This window comes from Diplotaxodon limnothrissa, linkage group LG7 (genome assembly GCF_057381915.1).
Source record: "Diplotaxodon limnothrissa isolate DT_005_m linkage group LG7, D_limnothrissa_male_GT1.1, whole genome shotgun sequence".
Lineage (NCBI taxonomy): Eukaryota > Metazoa > Chordata > Actinopteri > Cichliformes > Cichlidae > Diplotaxodon > Diplotaxodon limnothrissa.
The window spans coordinates 9177721-9197559 of record NC_140602.1 but is presented as its reverse complement, the minus strand read 5'-3'; the positions used below and the strand labels follow the sequence as shown (position 1 = coordinate 9197559).

Genomic DNA, 19839 nt, shown 5'->3' with positions numbered 1-19839 from the left:
ACAACTTCCGCTTTAGACACGTTATTCAATTAGCTAAAGCATTTGGTGTTGATGCTTGAGCCTCAAAAAGAGTACAAGTGTATTTTGAGAGTGTTTGATAATTTAAAACATTCTCTAATAGGATCACGGAGATTATCATGACTGCGGAGAAACTCGAGAGAGGGTATTTTTGTCGCGTTAGTCTCCTCTCTGCTGCCTCCTTTAGAGGTCGCCATAGTGTATCATTTACCTCCACATCACCCTATCCGTAGCTTTCTCCTCTGTCTCACTAACCCACTGTACATACTCCTTCCTCTTTTCCTCAATCTTCAACATCCTTTCTCCAGTATATCCGCGATCTATCATCTGCACACATCCAAACCATCTCAGCCTCGTCTCTCCAACCTGTCCATCTGATGTACTCATTTGCTAATCCTGTATATCCTGGTTACCTCCAGCTCAGCCTCCTTCCTGATACAATCCCAACTGTACTTGTCATTCTTAACCACAGTCTTGCTGCCCTGAAACATGTCCTACACCCCCCCCCCTCACATCCTTTTTTCTTGCCACTCCTATTTCACATAGTACCACAGTCAAGTGTGTTTTGGTAATTAGTTTAAAGTAGGCCTATTACTTTTGTAAAAACATGCATAAATGCAGTGTTACTCCCTCTTCTGGGAAAATAGAAAACAGACTCGAGGTTTCACTGGGATTTGTATTGCTGTAAAGAGATCCTTGGTGAAAACATTGGACATGAATCAAAACATACAGTACATGACAAGTCATTTTATGGCATAATGAGAGGATATGTCTTCAGTATAAATCCAAACTGAAACATTCAAACATTCGAAGGCTACAAATAATCTGACAGCTCACTGAAAATAAAGCAGTAGCCTGAGATGTGTGTACTTCCATAAGAGCAAATTAATTACATTTTTTTTTTTATCTCCACTTCTATTCAAAACTGTTATTTACACCTTCAGTCTTAACATAAATTCAATAAATTGACAACCAAAATATTGATAATATACAGAATTAATCCCACTTATAAGGGGGGAAAGAAATGTTCTTAAAGTTAGTTACAACCCACAAGTCACTTTTTGTGGATTCGCATATAGAAAAATAAATACGTTTCAAAACACAGCAAAGCTAACGAGGCTCGTCACAGTGGTCCAAGTCTTCAGCGATTCAGACATCGGCCTCTGCAGCACTTCATCTGCTCACACTTTGTACTTCTCCTTTGCTTGGTCATTCAGTATACAGATGTGCTGAGGAAAAGAAGAGGAAAAAACATCAACAGAAATGCTGAATATTATAACACTGGTTTCACTAAAAACCAGTGACACCAAACATGGCAGCCTCATGGTGCGTAAGCAGGCAGAACATCAGGACCCTGAAACTGCAGTTGCCTTTTTTTTTTTTTTTTTTTTACACCTCTTTTATTCCTACTGCAGCAAATATTTAAGGCCAAGTTATTTTCAGAAATACCTTAACATTTTAATACAACACTACACAACCATATAAAAAAAAAAAAAAAAAAAAAAAAAAAAAAAAAAAAAAATCACTTGTTGCCCAATCCTGTAACTATACAAAACACTATAAATATACTTTTCCACTTTGAAGATTTGAGGATAAAGTGACTAAAATTAACATCAACAGTCTGCCTAAATAATGTCATGATTAGGTTAAAATTGGGACTCTGGTGGGTGACTATGTATGTAAGCATAACTGGTCCACATATTGTTATGGCACAACTAGTGCACTCAAACTAAGCTAAAGAAAATGTAATCCCACTTAGACCATTTAGAGAAAAAAAAATTTTTTTTCCTTTCAGTGAAGGTCAAAATCAGTTTTTAATGCAGGATAAATCCTGATAATTCATATTAGATGAGTCCTCAAAACAACCATGTAAAAGCAATAATATCTAAAATAATTTCATCTTAGGGCAGACAGATAATTTGTGAAATATCAAGCCAATTACTCATTCAGTATCTCAGGTGCACTTGTTCTTGTGAGCATGTAAAAACATCTAACATTTTCCACACCTCTGTAAATAGAATGGTTTGGCACTTGTGCACTTTGGTTTTCTACTCTGAGCACTCAAAGCACTTTTTAACTACACGCACCATTCACCCTATCACACACATTCACAAACTTGCATGCCAATGGATGCATGGGGGCAAATCAGGGTCCAGTATTATACCAGCTTGCCAGCGATTATTAGAACCACAGCTATCTCCAGTGGATGTTGCAGTAATCCAAACCAGCTAAATCTGTGTTAAAAATCACCTTTATAATAGGAGACCTTGAGTAATCAACTTCCAAAAAACACTTACACTGAGATCTCTGAAGTACTCGTTGTAATCCAAAGCATAGCCAACCAGAAAGGCATCCGGTACCTCAAAACCGATGTCTGGGGGAAAACAAACAAACAAACAAACAAACATTATAATATGTATTTATATTATATAAGTAAAATCACATGGATACTGGAGTGGTTGGCACTGTACAAAGCTAATAGTATACTAATAACCTTCATCAGGAAGTCAGTGGGTCTGTGGAACACAACACAGGAAACAAAATCGAAGGCAATCACTTAAGTTGCCATCAAATGCAGAATATACCAAAGTGTTCCCGCTGCTGTTCTGCATAGGCCTCAACCCTCTAAGCCAGCTCATCATTAAGAGCTGATACAATGGATATGAAGGGGTGCAGTTGCCAGAAGATAAAATAGCAGATATATAGAACAACTATAAGTACCTGTATATCCCACAGGCCAACGAGAACCATGACAAAGTCGCACAAAGATCAGCCACAGCCATATACCTCCAAAAGGTATTGTAGGTTCTAAGAAGCTAGCTGAACAGAAGGAATAAGATCCAAGCCATCAATGTCTGTGCCCTATCGATCATCAGATACCCAGTTTGAATAATAAGCTGACCACAGGAGGAGAGAGATGGCACTCATGTCAAGACACCAAAACTCCTCACAATGCACGGAGCTCTCTACCTGAAGTCTAGCACCCTGAGGGTTTATGAGCAACAGAAAAAAGGAACGGAGAGGATTAGTGAGTGCCAAGAATACCTCAGACAACTGAGGATACTTGGGGAACAGGACGAGGAACTATCATGGATGACCAAACCCCTATGGGAATCTGTTCCTGGAATGTACCATCAACGGATAGAGGAAGGAGCTGGCATTAAGAAATACTACCAGTGGATAGAAAAGGATGGCTTAGAGGAGAGTTCTGATCATAGCAGTATAACAACAAGGTCCTATCAGAGCTTGACTTCTAGACAGACAAGCAGCTGCTGACTAACCAACCAGACATAGTGGTGGTTAACAAAGTGCATCTGTGATAGATGTGGGGATCTCAGCCGACAGCAACTAAGAAGAAACACAAAAAATAGAGAACTAGCAAGGGCAGAAGAAACAACTGGAGCAGATGGGAAAGGTAAAGTCTAAAGTGGCTGCAGTGATAGGAGCATTAGGAGCTGTGAGAAGAGGAAATCTCCCTATGTAATATCACTGATACAAGGGGTTATAAATAAGAGAAACCAGAAGCTACTTTTAAGACCACTGGAAGAAAACAAGCAACAAACTGGCTCTGACATAAACAAGCAGTCACTGCTCTTTTATGGTCTCAGCGGAAAGTCAAAACACTTACAGTAACAGCTGTCCTTGAGGGACGATCTTAAAGAGATTACCCAACTCAAACCTAAAAGCATTACATAATCATAGATGGTGTGAGCAGGGGGTTATAAGGCTTGCATTAGTACATAAGTGCCAGGCTCGGCTACATTTAGAGTAGATTTCCCTGAGATTAATTATAATCCTGCTTTATTAAAATTTTCACTGGGTCTTCGAAGAGTCGCAAATGACTGAAAGTCACAAATTGAGCCATACCATTCGTCACTACACAGAGAATGTAGAAGAAAAATAAGAGGTTCTCACAGTCTGGTCTATATCCTGAACTTCTTGGGGTCCTCTTCACCAGGAGACTAGAATGATAAATGCGGAAAGCTTTATGAGGAAGTCAAAGACAAAAAGCTGTCATCAAAACAAAGACTGTTCAGGTCACGTTTTACATCTTTCACTGCCCTGTTACATCCACCCATAGATGGCTATTTGCAGTCCAAGATTAAACTTTTTTTTTTTTTAGCTTATGGACCCATGTACAGACAAAACTGGGGAATCCTATTTCACAAAATAAATTTTTTACTGTGGTAGATTCTAGAAAATGACAATTCTAACTGAAAAAAATAGACGCTTGTGGATTGTAAAAGTGTCTGTTCAGCTGCAGTGTGCTCGAAAGACATTTCAGTGGTAGATATTGCAAAACATCAGGGGGAACAGAAAATAATCACATGGTTCGAAATCACACTCAAGTGGGAGGAGTTTTATTTTTTCCTGTGGTAAACTACCCCTTAAAAGTCTATAATTCTATTTAAATGGGTATGACAAAAAACTGATAGGAGACTATTACACGGCACACATCAAAGCCACAGAGATGTCCCTCCCAAACTACTGTAAGTGGTGCAAACAGAGGGGAACTGTATCGGCTGAGCACTTTTCCTGTTTTAACCTGCTATCAGGAATACATCAGAGAAATGGCCTCTGCCTCCACAGTGCAGTTAATAGAACTGCAGATTAACTCTTAAGCTGCTCCATCCTTCCGTCACATCACATCTCTAATACAGTCCTAAAGGAGAGTACCCGTTAGTTAGATGCATTTTGTCTCTCTGAAGACATACCAGCCAGTTACTGTGGAGGTCTGTAATTCAGTCTCATGCACTATAAACAGCATCTGAGGGTGCCTACCTTACAACTTTAACCATCTTAGGATTACATTCACTCAGTAGAGAAAGTAGTGTTTCCATCGTCCTTCCTGTCTCCACAATATCCTTTCAACAAGGCCGGAAGTGGTCGAATTAGAGATGTAAGCACAAATAAGCATCTATCAGATATCATGTCTGATATTTAATGTTAAAAGCAAGCAAACATAACTGTAATTTAAAACCACTACAGTAGCAGTAATAAAATATGAGTATTTAATGTTTTATTTAACCCTAATAATAGAGATCATGTTTTAGATGATTCATTCATCATTCAGCCACCTGAATGATAATAACAAGAGCTTACCTCAACAATCAAAACATTCTGCGGAGCAAAAAAACAGAAGCAAAGTTAATAATTTAAACCTCTATGAAGAAGACAGCAGTATTTCTCTGTGACAGAAAGACTAACCTTGCCTGCGAGATTGGACAGCTCATCCCCTCCAATGACTTTAACATTGTTAGTTGACTTATCATTCTGGGGGGGCACAAAAATGAGACAGTATCCATAAGCTCAAACTCCCTCATAATGAAAGTTTTTATCAAAAAAAAAAAAGTCTACTTTTCCAAAATGCCTCTGCACTGCAGCGATTTTTAACAAGAATGCTCTCATTTGTACTTCTGCCAACTCCATTTCCCTCCGCTCACATCCATGAAATGAGAAAGGCGGCTTACGCAGTAGCTCTTCACCCTAATGAAATCCACTGTCAGCGGGACTGATTTATCACTGTTCTGGTTCAGTGATTTAATGTAGTCGAGGAGGTCTGCAAAAAACTTGTAGCCGCCTTTCAGCACACACAGAGCTACAATGTGGTGTCCCCCCATGTCTCGAATGATGTCGCGGGCCAGGCGCTCTGTCCTGCATCAAAGAGGTGGTGGGAGAGAGAAACAGTGACAGCACTGTAAATCATAATGACGCCTAGTTCTTAAATGATGGGGAGAATATCCTTTAAGTGATTTTGCACTTTAGCACTACTGGCATTGAGTCTTCATATGCCCTCAAACCCACATACAAATCCACCCCTGGTTGTGGCTAGCAGTATTTTGTATAGTGCACACCTGTTTTTCATAGCACACATTCTGAAAACACGAGTCCGCTCCACTAAGTACCTCACGATTGCAGCAGTTTCCCATCATCAGTACACCTGTGCAACAAAGATGTCTGCTGTGAACCCCAACCCCCCCAAAACAAAACAAACAAAACAAAAAACCCAGCCAGAGAGGTGACAAATCACTTTACCTGTCCATGATGAGTCCATGTGGGATAATCACCTTGTCCAAATCGTTCTCATAATGTCTGGGAACACAGAAAAGGTCCAGGTCGTGGCCTTTCTCATCATCAGCTATCTGGAACCATAAATTGAAATGCGCAAACTATTTGGCACTGACAGATAATGTGCGCCAAAGATGCGTTAAATCAAAGTGAAGCCCCCCACCCCCGGCAACACCGAGCCTCTCAACCACCTGTTTACCCAATTTACTGGGCGAATTAGTGGTAGGGTGGCGGTAAGGTAAAAAGGCATGACAGCTTAGATTGCGAGGGAAAAGCTCGTGCCTCCTCCCTTCTATTTAAAAGGGCCTACCGTGCCCCGCGCACAACCACACCCCGACAAGTACGAAACACCCCAGCCCGGAGAGAGGACGGCAGCTGGCAGCCTCACCTGCAGATAGGAAGCCATGACACCCCCGGCGGCCGTCCGATCCGTTCAGTCGCAGCGAAAAATCTGAACAGTCATGCTCAGGTCCTGAGAGACGGGGAAGAGGAGGGGTGTGTGGAGGTTTGATGACAGGAGGCTGCACGAGCGGCTCTCCTCTTTTCCTTTTCCTTTTTTTTACGGACTGCTTGTGAGCTGGAGCGGCACACGCGACGCTCCTCCGCCGGGTTTTAAGCCCTTTACGTCAGAATCCAGTTTGTCTTTCCGATAATCTGATTTGTCCCACACAACCAGGGCTTAAACGCGCTATGGTGGTGTTACTCCTACTCGTATATTTTGGTAAGTGAAAGAGCGAGAAACTTCCAGCGCTGGGGAGAGGCTGCAGATGACGCAGTTTAAAAAAAACAAAAACATGCCAGGTGACGGCTCCTCCTCATCAAAGAGCTGTGCGCGAGCGTTTATCACGCATCTGTGCTCCGCAATGATTTCACAGACAAGCCCAATACATTAATTAAACCGCTTTTAATTTGACAATATGTGCTAGAAATGTTTCCTGTAGCTTAATTCAAATTTAAAAAATCAGAAATGTTAAATGATTATCACAGTTGTAATTAAAGTGTTTTTATTCTTTACTAATGCAAAACTTGTGTATGAAAGAATAAGTGTGAAAAAGTTATACTGAAACAGGCAATTCACTGGGTTATTACTCATTAAGGTGCTAGCTGTGTCTTTCAGACTAGTCAGAACCTTTGCTGAGGACATTGCTTTGCATCATCTGCTTGATGAGCTTCAAATGTGAAAACAAATTGTGTGCAATTTCTAAAAGATCTAAAGTATTTTCTTTTCCCATTATGCTCTATTAATAACAGTTTCTCTACAGGGGAACATTATTCCCCTGGCTTTCTTGCCTTAAGTATTTAAATTAATTAAAACAATGTGTAAAAATGTAAAGACAGAATCAGAACAATCATCTTATAATATGATCCAAGTTTAATGAGTGATACAGAAACATTTCCTCGAACATACAAAAAAAAAAAAAAGAAAAGAAAAAAAGCAACACCGGGTGTTTGCAACATCGAGGCTATGGCAACTATGAAAACAGGACACAGCATGTTCTCACACTGGCCAACACCGACGAGCAAACAACATCATCTCTGTAGGATAACAAGTCTTTGAGAGTGCCGTTTGTGACCATGAGACCAAATCTCAAATGACACCGTTCCCCATATAGAGTCCTACTTTTAGCCCGAGACCCACATACAGAGCTGTGCCTGTGGACACAAAGTAGAGCACCATCCAGAAGATGGCGGTGTGATTTGAGAGAGGACCGCAGAGGAAGAATGCTCACTATTTTTTCTTCTTCTCATCTTTCTTGGCACCGTCTGCTTTCTCCTTCTCTTTTTCTTTCTCCTTGTCATCTTTTTTCTCTTTGTCATCCTTCTTCTCTTTCTTGCCTTCCTCCTTTTCCTGTCCTTCCTTCTTTTCTGCATCTCGGTTGGAAATCTTGTTGTTGATCAGGTTGTGCAGAGCCACCACAGAGCGTATGAGCGAGGCCAAGTAGACCACCAACATCTGGTCATTGGTCTTTAGGTAAAAGGCTTTTGTGAACTCCTGCAAAATAAAAAAAACTTACATATTATCCCAGCAAACATCTTAGTAGTTTATTATGTATAATAAAAGACATTTAATATTGCTATTTGATGCAGTATTTGACCACAGATTTTTACGATAAGACCCCCCCCCCAAACACACACAGAGCTCATATTCACACCAAAGGTTTTGTTTATCACAGCAATTAAAAACACATTAGTAAGGCATATGAATATTTTATCACGATATTGAAAATGCCAGTTCATTTTTGAGTTTTGTTTAAAAACACTATCACACTAAACACAGTTTTCCTTATTACGTTTCTGCATTGATTATTAAAGTATTTGTAAAAATTTAATGAAAAGAAAAGAAAAAAAAAGGTAACAGCCACATCTTTAATTTAGTGCAAACATGAAATTCCCAAAGTAGCATACAGCTATACGTGTTTTATAATCTCTTGCACTTAAAAAGCTGCCAGATTAAAAATAAAGTAAACAGACCTCAAACATAAACAACTTACCAGTAGATTTACATCAGGCAGCAGGTTGAAAACATCCTGCAGCTGGTAGATGATCTGGTGGTTGATGGGAAGTTTGCCAGCAGCCACCCTCTCTAGGTAAGAGCGGATGTCCAACAGCTTAGAGTTGAGTCCCTTTAGGCCGTGAACCTGGTTTGTGATGCGTTGTGATAGTGTGCCCACCGTTGTATCTTTGATGTCTCTGTAGAGACAATGCAGTGGTTGCTAATGTGATGTATCCTCAGCACAACCACATTACACTTGGTCAGAGGCGCATGTTCACTAAAGACAGTGAGTAACAAAGACTGCAAGAAATTGATCAGCACAGTGGACAAAAGATATGTTATTCCCTCTGACAAGAACAACTAAATATTGCATGGGACATGAAGAGGTATATCACAACTCATGAGAACTTTGTCACTTCACATCCATGCAGTTACAAAGGATTTTATATTTTGCCTTTTATGCATTTAAGCCAGCTGAATAAAAATTTTATATGTTGGCAAAAACGTTTTAATTAAAAGAAATGAAGCACAGTGTAAAAGTGAACGCAGTGCCCGGTTAATTTAATTGTGTGTTAAATTTTGGTCCAATTTCTTTATTTCTATTTTTCTTCTTCTGAGAGGTGCAATTTAGGCGAACGAGGATGAATGTTATGTTGATACAGAGATTTTTACATCAGCAGGAACATGAAAGCATAGTTATGTTTATATCAAAGTCTAATTAAAACACTTTTGTCACTAAAATCAATTTTTATCTCAACACCAATCAAAATAATTGTGATAAAATTTGCCATAATCATGCAGCCCTAGCAATGCACAGTTGATGCTCTGTACTGTTATACCACTTATTGTTTGTTTATTGAAATTTCTATTCCACTAACAGTGTAGCATTAATGTGTTTAAATTCAAATGTTTGTTCAGTACCTCAGCAGGTGCTCCACTCCCACTTCTTCTGCTTCCTCGGCTCCAATCTCACTGGTGACATGTTCAAATGTCTTTGACGTAGGAGTGCCATCCTAGAAAGAAGGAATTATCCATATGAATTAAGATTTTTTTAATCTGATCTGAGGAAAAACAACTAAACAAAGTACTTGTTCCAACTTTTGTTGCCCCTTAGCGATCACTTACATCATGGATTTCCTCCACAGAGATGTATGCTTCTGTGGGCAGACCGAGATCTTTGGGCTTTACGTCTATGATGACCAACACCTGGAAGTGTAGAACAAACGTTTATGTCAGAATGATTAGAATTAAAGCGAGCTGATGTCCACAAACATGCACATTAATACAAGGAAAAAGCAAATCAGTTACTTACCGAATTGGTACAGTACCGCTTGATGAGCTCATTGATGGCAATGTCATTCTTGTGTAATTTGGGTCCTGTGTGGTACCAGCCAACTATTCGTTCTCTGGCTGAAAAAGTGAACGCAAATGTATGAATGACACACTAACATTAAAAACATACTAATTTAAGAGACAGAAGCACTGCTTTTACCATTAACTTTCTTGAACATGCCATACATGTTCTCCAAGTAGTCATGGTCCAGGAACCAAACTGAGTCATCCCTGTCATCCTCATCAAATGGCACTGGGGAGGAAAAAAAACAAAAACAAAAAGTGTGTTAAAAACTGGCTCAGAATACATATTCTGTGCTGTAGCAGGAAGTAATGAGACATGAGACAACCCTGACTTAATAGATCTTCTTAAACTGGTACATCACTTATTTTTACACTGGTGTCCTGTAATCGCTTAATAGTTAGAACAAAGAAAAATAATAATTAAATGAATAAGGATATGGCGCAGGGGAGGAGAATGTCAGATAAATACTGGGGAGCAAGAGCATATAGGGATTTGTAGGTGTGAAGACCCCATTATATCCACTGTATAGCAAAGCTGAATATAAACTGACGTCACATCTGCTGTCGCAAGTCTGTTTCTGCCAGCTGTGCACCTCTCAATTTTTGTAATCTGGTGTGTTGTGCCACTGCAGACTTGTGTTGAAGACACAAGTGTGTAACTGTCAGTTTTGACCACTGTTTTAATGCTATATCACTACAAAAGAGATTCACAGCTTATACAAAGGGAGATGTTGCATTAGTCTGAAAAGATGAGACTTTGTGGAAAAATGCTTTATTTTTGCTTTTGACTTCTCTTCCTCCTATATCAGCGCTGATGTGGAGATTTTGTCTGATCAATTATTCAGAAGAACACTGCACCGGCTAAATTATACACCGGCTGTGTGCTGACGCTACCGATAGCACATGAAGTCACCAACGTGACCAGTGTACTGAGCCCTTAAAGGTAGTGATGATGTGTTGTCAGGACAATCTGGGTAAAAACTGGCTGTTATGAACGCACTGCGCCATGTCCAGGCACATACAACTTCATAAAAATGATTCCAAGCTTTAAAATGAAAACAAACATAAGTGTTTGAACAAATGTTTTATCACTGCTTTAGAAACAGCATTTGTCTATATTAACATGGCAGAAAATGAATCAGGTTGGTCACCCATATGTTTAGTGGACATGCTTGTGTCAAAAAGAGGTTGAAAAGCAAAGGTCAGAAACAGAATACCAGAGATTTCTTTACTTCAAATGACAAAGATGTTTAATGGTTATTAAATGCAAGAAAATAAAATAAAGCAGAAATCACAGACTGTGAGATGCTGCTGGACTTGGTAGACAAAGTTAAAAGATATGTGGGAATAAGATAATCAAGAACCTAACACAGGCACTGGAGTCATAACGTGTCCGTTTCTGACTGTTCTAACTAAAACACATTCCGTGAACATATATTTTCTAAAGATATAAACATATTACAGTGGAAATGGACAGTGTAAATGCTTGGCTTAAGTATTTTAAGGTGAAAAGATGTCTGAGGATGTACTTTACCTGCAAAACTATTTGAGACGTCCAGAACTTTTTTCTGCCATGACCCCAGGAGGACACCGACCACTCGTTTCTGATTTCCCACTTTTCCTATCCTGTAGATTCAAGAATTTAAAAAAGAAACGAGCAGAGGAAGCTGTTATCGTCACAGATTTCTGTAAAAATGTAATCAATGGAGCCCATACAGTCTGACTCGTTAGCTAACCTGTAAGCTAAGCTAGAGTCAGTGCACAGCTCCGTCATGTTTAATGACACCAGATCAAACTGTTCGGGTACGTGGATTAGTTTGTAGAAATGCTAATGAATAACACTGTTTTAAGGATTCATTAACAGCTCATACAGTACATTGACACTTTAAGAAGCTAACTAGCTAACGGCACTCTGACTCAGCATGGCTAACCTTAGCTTAGCCTAGCTGCGGCGTCACACTTCAGGACACTTTGGAGTCCAATATTGATAATAAGACGGAACTTAAATACAGATCTCACTGACCTGTTGAAATGATCCACCACGCTGAGCAACACAAGGGGGTGAACGACCACATTTTCCACCGCTAACTCCGGCATTTTCGCAGGCAGGATAAACAGAACACAACACACCTCCACACAATGACGGCTACGCTACACTTCCGCTCGCTCCTGACGTCTCTTCCGTTTCTCTTGGCAACAGAGAGACCGTAGAGACGCACAAAAAGAGCAAGAAGGCCGACGAAATGGTACGACTTTATGAACAACTTTTAATTCAATTCAATTCAGTTTTATTTATATAGCGTCAAATCACAACAGCAGAAGCCTACATAATGATAACTTTAATTATGTTTATGTTTACCAAACAAGGTGAACAATACATCAACCTGCCAGTACTTATCAGCTACCGTTCTTTTTAAGGGGATACAAGTATTATAACAGGTTTACAACCCGAAATGATACAAACCACTATCAAATAACCACTCAAAGTAGGAGTCTTGGCTTTATATTTAATTTTGTGTTCATTTACTATGTTATATTTTTATTTTCTCTTTACTACATTTCAGTAATATTATACGAAACTAATCACACAATCACAATGGATTATGAACTATATAAGACAGAAAGCCTTAGTATTTGTTCTGTCATTTGATTCTAGCAAGCTACACTTAGTATCTGAAAATGAATGACACTTCCGATAAGTAAGTAAAGTCAAATGGGGGTGACTTTACTCTCATTACTTGAGTATGCCTGCTGCCACTTATACTTGTAAGACATTGTTATAAATCATTCCAATTTGTTATCGCACTAACAGTCGAGAAGCAGGGTGTAAATAGGCCACATACATTAATAAAAATGCCTTTTTTTTTTTCTTTTAGAATATATTTAACATTTTCTAACTTTAAATGGGACACGAAATCCCTCAACCATCAGGTTGATTACAGTTTTATCAGTTCTGGAAAAGCCACATTTTTTATGTAAACGTGCGCCTGATCATGTTTTTGGTTGAGCAGGGTGAGGAAGTTGAGGCACAAATGAAGAGGATTGAAGCCACTAAAGGTGTTATTGGAACGCTAGTCGTCGATCCAGATGGTAAGCAACACCAAAAAGCAGAGCAGTACTGCTCAGAATGATGCTCTGTCGCTTTTTTTCACAGAGGAAATAAAATATTCATGGATGTTATAATTAGTTGAAATGGAAGAAAGTTAATTAAGGTAAAAGACAAAAATAATGGTCTGCGGCAGCTTAAAACCCTCTTTTGGTGTCAAAAAGTTACTGTTGGGGTTTTCCGAAGAGGCACGGTGTTAGTTTTGTAGCTGATAGCTATCGACAGTTCATTTCAGTAAATAACTAGCAAGAGCAGCACAGATTAGTGGCTCCATGAAGGATTACAAAGGAGCAAGTTATTGCCTAACAAAAACAACACAGTGTAACTGGTTAACACGTTTTCTTACACCAACACTGTTTGCCATTAGAACGTGAGCATGTGCGTGAAGAACGATCCAAATCGCTCTGTGTACACACTGCTGAAAAAAGGTGTGAAGAGATGTTTTCATTTTGTATTGATCTCTGTGCAGAAATGCAGTTAAAAAGCTTAAATGCAGCTCAGTTTTGCTCAGTTTCAGTAAAATACTATTACTACAGAGGACCAGAAAGGGACTCAGCTCTAAACATTCTACATGAGGACAGAATGAAGTGTTATAGGACAGAGTGCTGTGCTCACAGCTTTGAGTCATCCACCCGCCACAAAGCACTTTCAGTGCTCAGTTAAAGTAGAAAAATGCCGTGTAAGTACCAGTCTATTTCCATTTAAAATTACACACTCTCTGATAACATTTAGCCTTCTCATTTCAAATAACTGAGCACTCTAACTGTCACAAACCCCCAAAACAATATAATGTCACCTTTTACTATGTTAAATTTACTGTTAAACTGCTTTCAGTACCATAACCGATACCGTGCCTCTTCATTAAATCCCAACAGCTGCTTTTTAATGCCAAAAGATAGTTGTGCTCTAGAGGAGAGCATTAATAAATCTGGCCCATGGACACAGTTATTATTGTAGTTCATTTGTATTTGGTTTCCCTTTCAGAGAACTACAGCGAAGCCACGGTACAAGATGCATTAGGCAACTGAGATATTTTTTTTAAATAATAGATTTGCAGTGTTTAAGATTTTTTGTCAAATTATGCAGTCATAAAGCTCTGCAACACCAAAGATCATTTTTATGTAGTTTGTTTTTCTCCTTCTCTCAGATCTGTAATATAGAACATTTAAATATCTGTGAAAATGCAACAGTTGAGAGAAAAAATGACTAAAAAAATGAGAGCAGATTAATGTCTGAATGTTACAGTATTTAGTAGTAATTTAAAAAAATACATAACCTCACATGGCATACAGAAGAAGAAAAAATGTGTGCTTAGATCAAGTGTTAGAGTCCAGGTTTACACCGTGGAATAATAATAATAAATAATAATAAAGCAGCTCTCCTCTGGATGAATCCTGCGCTCCACCTGAGCTGTCACATACATCTGTAACTGTGACATTCAAAATTCACTAGAGAATAAGAGAGGGAGTGAGAGGGCCTCAAAGTTAGAGTGTGTGGGCAAGAGTCCCACAGGATAGTGTGAAACAGAGAGAGAAGACATATCCAGGGAGGAGGGAACTGAAAGCACCATGTAAGAACTGATGAAAATGGTCAGACAGATGACTTTATGTTTGTAAATTTAATCTGTTTGATCACTTTTGCTCAGTTATTCCTGATCAGTGTGTGTAAACAAGTAACAGCTCAAACATGTGCATGACTGATGCTCTCAGCTATTCAAATAGGAAGCACTAAACCTCTGCCAAAAAGAATATTTATCCAGGAAAATATTAAAAATACAGTCTGAATGTCTGATGAATTTCTGAATGAATGAATTTCTTTTAAGGTGTTCCCATCAGATCAACTTTGGATCAGTCCATGACTCTACAATATGCAGGGCAACTTCGACAACTTGTGGTATTGGCCAGAAGCGCAGTCAGAGATATTGATCCTCAGAATGATCTCAGTGCCCTCCGAGTCCGCTCCAAGAGCAATGAGATCATTGTTGTAACAGGTGAGTGTAAATTAGTTAGGGTTTGTTGACTTAATGATTTTAGTTGTTGTGATGTAGTTGTTGACTTTTGGCTCAGTTGTTTGCCTGCATTTCCATGGTTCAGCTTGTCTTTTATGTCTCTGCAGAGAACAACTATCTGGTGATAGGCATCCAGAAGCTTCCTGAGCCAGACGTTTCCATGGGCATGGAGGTAGGGGTGTTGGGTGTGTTGCAGCACCACCTGCTAAGTGCAAAAAGAAAAAGAAAGAAAGACAGAAAAGTTTTAAAATGTTTTAAATAATATTTCTGTTGTTATTTATCTTTTCTGCCTTTAAATAACCAGGCACCATGGTCAAATTATGTCACATAGCCTTGTCACCAGGTGCTACAAATGCATCTTTCAACACACAATTGTACGAAAGCAAATTTTAGATTTATTTTTCAGTTTGTTTGTTTGTTTTTTGAATGATTAGCTTGTAAAAAGGTCATAAAGGAAGAGCAGCAGATTGATGAGCTCCATCCTCATACTCATGGAGGCTGCAAACTCTTTGAATTGTCTCCGTGTGTATCAGCGTCTTCTTCCAAATCATAATTTTCCAACTTCCGGTCATGGTTATGGTCAACAATGATGCCAAAGAGTATCACACATCTGTCCCAGATGAATGTTCTAATGGACTCTTTGAACTCATTAGACATTAGTTCCCAGAATCAGGGAATTTATCACCTTAACCTCTGGATGCAAGTCACCTCTGGATCATTATATAATCCAATAAATGTCAAATACGGTGTATGCCTAGCATTGCATATCAGTATCAAATATTTTGAGAACCAATTACATGAAAAAATTTGTTTTTATATCCACTATATGGGTCACTTTTTAACTGTTTCCGTCATATCAAATCCAAATTACCCTTGAGGTAACGTATGTACACACATTCCACTATCTTGACATTGACTCACTATCCACATACTCCCGGTAGGTCTCAGAAACAGCTTCATTGCCCTGATACTTTATTCATCTTGTTCCTCGTCCTCTTTTTCCTCCTGCTGATCAGACTCTTCCTTATCCTCAGACAGGTTCTCCCTTGGGACTAGAGTATCCTGGTTGGCTACAGAAGGAGTGAAGTGATGGCTATTGATGTGTGCACGCTGAAAGACATGGATGAGATGAATGTTTCAGCTGAGAGAAGAAAAGAAGGAGGCAAAATAACAATGTCTGTCCTTGAAGCCATTTTTAATCACATCATAAGAAGACCACATACATTGTGAGGCTGTGCACACTGTCACCACTAGATGGCAAGACAGCGTTATTTTTTCAGTTCACTGGTGACACGTTTCAATGTCTTGGATAAATAAACTAATACTCGTCTCGAAATGTTTTGGTGCAACTTAACATTCACTGACATCTTGGATTTCATCCAGGGAGATGTACACTTCTGTATGCCTGACTGAGATCTTTGGGCTTCACGTGTATGATCAACACCTGGAAGTGCAGAAGAAACGTTTATGTCAGAATGAATAGAATTAAAGCGAGCTGATGTCCATAAACATGCAAATTAATAAAAGGGAAAAGCAAATCAGTTACAGTCCAGGTTGGTACAGTACCGCTTGATGAGCTCACTGATATTTTTCAAGAACAGGTTCTCAAAGTTGTCATTGTCCAAGAACCACACTGTTTCTTGTCATCCTCAAGAAATGAGACTGAGGAAAGAAGGTGCTGGCACAGTGAGTTAAAGTATGTATTCACTTTTGATCATTTAGGTCAATACTGTGCTGGAGCAGTAATAACACATGAGTAAAGGCCTGATTTTATGTATATTTTTTCATCTTAAACTGGTACACCACAATGATTGCTTAGTTCAAGAAATTACTCCTACAACTACATAATAATGTCATGCTTTAAAATGAAAAAACAAACAAACAAACAAACAGAAAAAAACAATACCAAGTAAATACAGGTCCATTATTGCTAATACAATACCAATACTGATACTTTTAACCTATAAAGTGTCAAAATGCAAAATATATTTTAAGTTTATTTTGTATTTTTGATTTCTTATGTTAAGTTCCTGTATTGTTATTATTAGTTAGGGTTTAGGATTCAACTTTATTGCCATTACACATGTATAAATACAGGGTAACGAAATACAGTTTGCATCTAACCAGAAGTGCAAGAGCAGTAAGTGCAATAAGAGCAGATTATATACAGATAAGTTAAGTGGAGAACAAATATACAGATATATACAGATAAGGGCAGGATAAATGGTGTAATAGTTATGAACAGAATTATGTACAGAGAGACCAAATATACAGATGAGCTACAGACAAATGTACATTGTGTATACATATGTATACTGTTGTATACATATGTACAGATATACAGATGGCCTGTATAGCATACAGATGTTCTACATTGCTATACAGATGGGCAAATATACAGATGTACTATGAACAAATACACAGATGTGCTACATAAATACATACATAGATGTACCAGTGTGTGGCAAACAGATCTACAGAGTGCTATGAATATATCTACAGTAGTGGAAGCGTAGCGCTCTGAACTGACTATAATAGTGAACAGTGTACGCATTATAACAGAGACTATGTATGTCAGTGTCCTAAAATCTATAGCCGTAACCAATGTGAGAATATGGTGAATATTGAGAATGAATGACAGCAATGATCGTGGTCACTAGGAGTGTAGAAGGATTGAGTGAGTGTGGATGAAAAGGTTCAGCAGGGGACTGAGGTCAGTAGGGTGACAGCTGTGGGACAGAAGCTGTTCCTAAACCTGCTGGTTTTAGTCTGAAGGGTCCTGTAGCGCCTTCTGGAGGGGAGGAGCTGGAAGAGTGTCTTGGCAGGATGAGAGGAGTCCCTGAGAATGATGTTTGCTCGGCGTAGACATCTATTCTTGTGGACATCCTCAGTGGCAGGAGGTGGAGTCCCTGTGATGCGCTGAGCGGTTTTCACCACCTGCTGCAGTGCCTTGCGGTCAGCAATAGAGCAATTTATGTACCAGACTGTGACACATTTGGTCAGGATGCTCTGGGTGAGTTTTAGTCTTTGTGATTCACCCGTGTCTCCTTGTTTATTAGTCTTTTTCTGTTTGTCACGTGTTATCTCCTTGTCTATGTAGGTTCCCTTTGTGTCTCTCTCCTCTGTGTCCCTCTCCCTCTCTCGCTCCCTCTCGCTGTCTCTTGTGTAAGCTTGCGTGTCCCAGTTCATGTCTTTCCATGTTTCCTGTTTTATTTTGAAAGTCTTGTGTTTTCATGTTCAATTTGTTTAGTTTTACTTCCCCTGTGGCATCTTGTTTATTTGCGTTAGCTGTGTTTCCCCAGGTGTGTCCACTTCTCTCATTACCCTTCTGTGTATTTAAGTCCTCTGTTTCCTTCAGTTCAGTGTCGGTTTGTCTGTCCTGCTTCATGTCATGTCAGGTTTTAGGATTTTTTCAAGTTACTGTTCATGACAACATTTTGACAACCACTAAATCACAGTGATTGCACAATAATTACTTAATAAAGTAAAACACCTTTCAGCTTTTAATTTATTTTAAAATATCACTTTCTGGAGACCTGGAATATAGATCGTCCTGAGTCTAAAGCATTTTGGGTCAGCTTCTGTTGTTTAAATGTATTACAGACAATAAATAAAATAGTCAAACCAAAAAGGTTCAGACATTATTCATAGTACATGTTTTTCATTTCCAAAAAATAATTTGTTACACAGTTAAGTGAGCTCAAACTAAACTTAGAGGATAGAAACAAAGTATATCAATCGTAATACCAATACCAACGTTATATACAATCAAAAGTTTAAGAACACTTGAAAAATGGCAAAAAATCATATTTTGCATGGTTGGAGCTTAACAAGGTTCCAAGTAGAGCTTCAATATGCAGCAAGAAGAAATGTGAGTGAGACAAAACATTCTTTTGAGCATGCAGTTTATTGAAAACAACGCTTAAACTGAAACAGGCTGTTTTATAGCTGATCGCAAGTTTAGGATCACATGCCTTTAAAAGGCCAAATCTGTGCAAAAATGTGGATTCATTGTCATTTTCTGTCAGGTATTCACACTGTCATGACGTTCTGATGGCAAAGGCAAAAAAAGTTTCCCTTTTGGAACGTGGTCAAGTTGTTGAACTGCAAAAGCAGGGTCTCTCGCAGTGTGCCATTACTGCTGAGGTGGGAGCAGTAAGACAGTCATTTGGAATTTCTTAAAAGGTCCTGAGGGTTATGGAACAAAAAAGTCAAGTGGAAGACCCCCAAAAATTTCACCATCCTCGTCTCCTTGAACACCACAGAACTGACCGTTTGGACTTTGCAAGAGTGCACCAAACACGGGTCATTGAAAGTTGGAAGAAAGTTTTATTCTCTGGTGAGAAAAAATTGAACCTTGAGGGTCCTGATGGTTTCCAACATTACTGGCAGGACAAGCAGATCCCACCTGAGATGTTTTCAACGCTCCACAGTGTAGGAGGCGGCATAATGGTCTGGGGTGCTTTTTCCTTCAGTGGAACAATGGAGCTTCAGGAGGTGCAGGGGGGTCAAACGGCCACTGGCTATGTCCAGATGTTGTAGAGAGCATCCCTCATGACTGACGGCCCTTGTCTGTGTGGTAATGACTAGGTTACCACACTGGAAGCACTACACCTCTGCCAAAAAGAATATTTATCCAGGAAAATCTTAAAATGAAGTCTGAATGTCTGATGAATTTCTGAATAAATTAATTAGTTTTAAGGCATCCCCATCAGATCAACTTTGGATCAGTCCATGACTGTATAGTATGCAGAGCAACTTCAAAACCTTGTGGCATTAGCCCGGAGC

General features: G+C 39.1%; 3 protein-coding genes across 3 annotated transcripts; 1 reads left to right on the top strand and 2 right to left on the bottom strand.

Annotated features, from left to right (window-relative positions):
- Positions 1-1199: 1199 nt before the first annotated feature.
- Positions 1200-6493, bottom strand: hprt1l (hypoxanthine phosphoribosyltransferase 1, like). The gene is made up of 9 exons (XM_085357331.1): positions 6476-6493; positions 6055-6161; positions 5490-5673; positions 5227-5292; positions 5122-5139; positions 4801-4883; positions 3934-3980; positions 2316-2392; positions 1200-1247 (listed from the first exon to the last, which is right to left on the bottom strand). Exons 1-9 carry the CDS (start codon positions 6491-6493, stop codon positions 1200-1202), a joined length of 648 nt encoding a protein of 215 aa, XP_085213457.1.
- Positions 6494-7472: 979 nt separating this feature from the next.
- On the bottom strand, positions 7473-12076 carry psmd7 (proteasome 26S subunit, non-ATPase 7). The gene is made up of 8 exons (XM_085357330.1): positions 11961-12076; positions 11472-11563; positions 10074-10166; positions 9894-9991; positions 9707-9787; positions 9503-9594; positions 8580-8778; positions 7473-8080 (listed from the first exon to the last, which is right to left on the bottom strand). The coding sequence occupies exons 1-8, from the start codon at positions 12032-12034 to the stop codon at positions 7817-7819; spliced, it is 993 nt and encodes a 330-aa protein (XP_085213456.1). The 5' UTR covers positions 12035-12076; the 3' UTR covers positions 7473-7816.
- Positions 12077-12930: 854 nt separating this feature from the next.
- Positions 12931-16209, top strand: LOC146627752 (dynein light chain roadblock-type 2-like). Its single transcript, XM_085358954.1, has 4 exons — positions 12931-13027; positions 14866-15033; positions 15159-15223; positions 16086-16209. The coding sequence occupies exons 1-4, from the start codon at positions 12931-12933 to the stop codon at positions 16134-16136; spliced, it is 381 nt and encodes a 126-aa protein (XP_085215080.1). The 3' UTR covers positions 16137-16209.
- The last annotated feature ends 3630 nt before the right edge of the window (positions 16210-19839 follow it).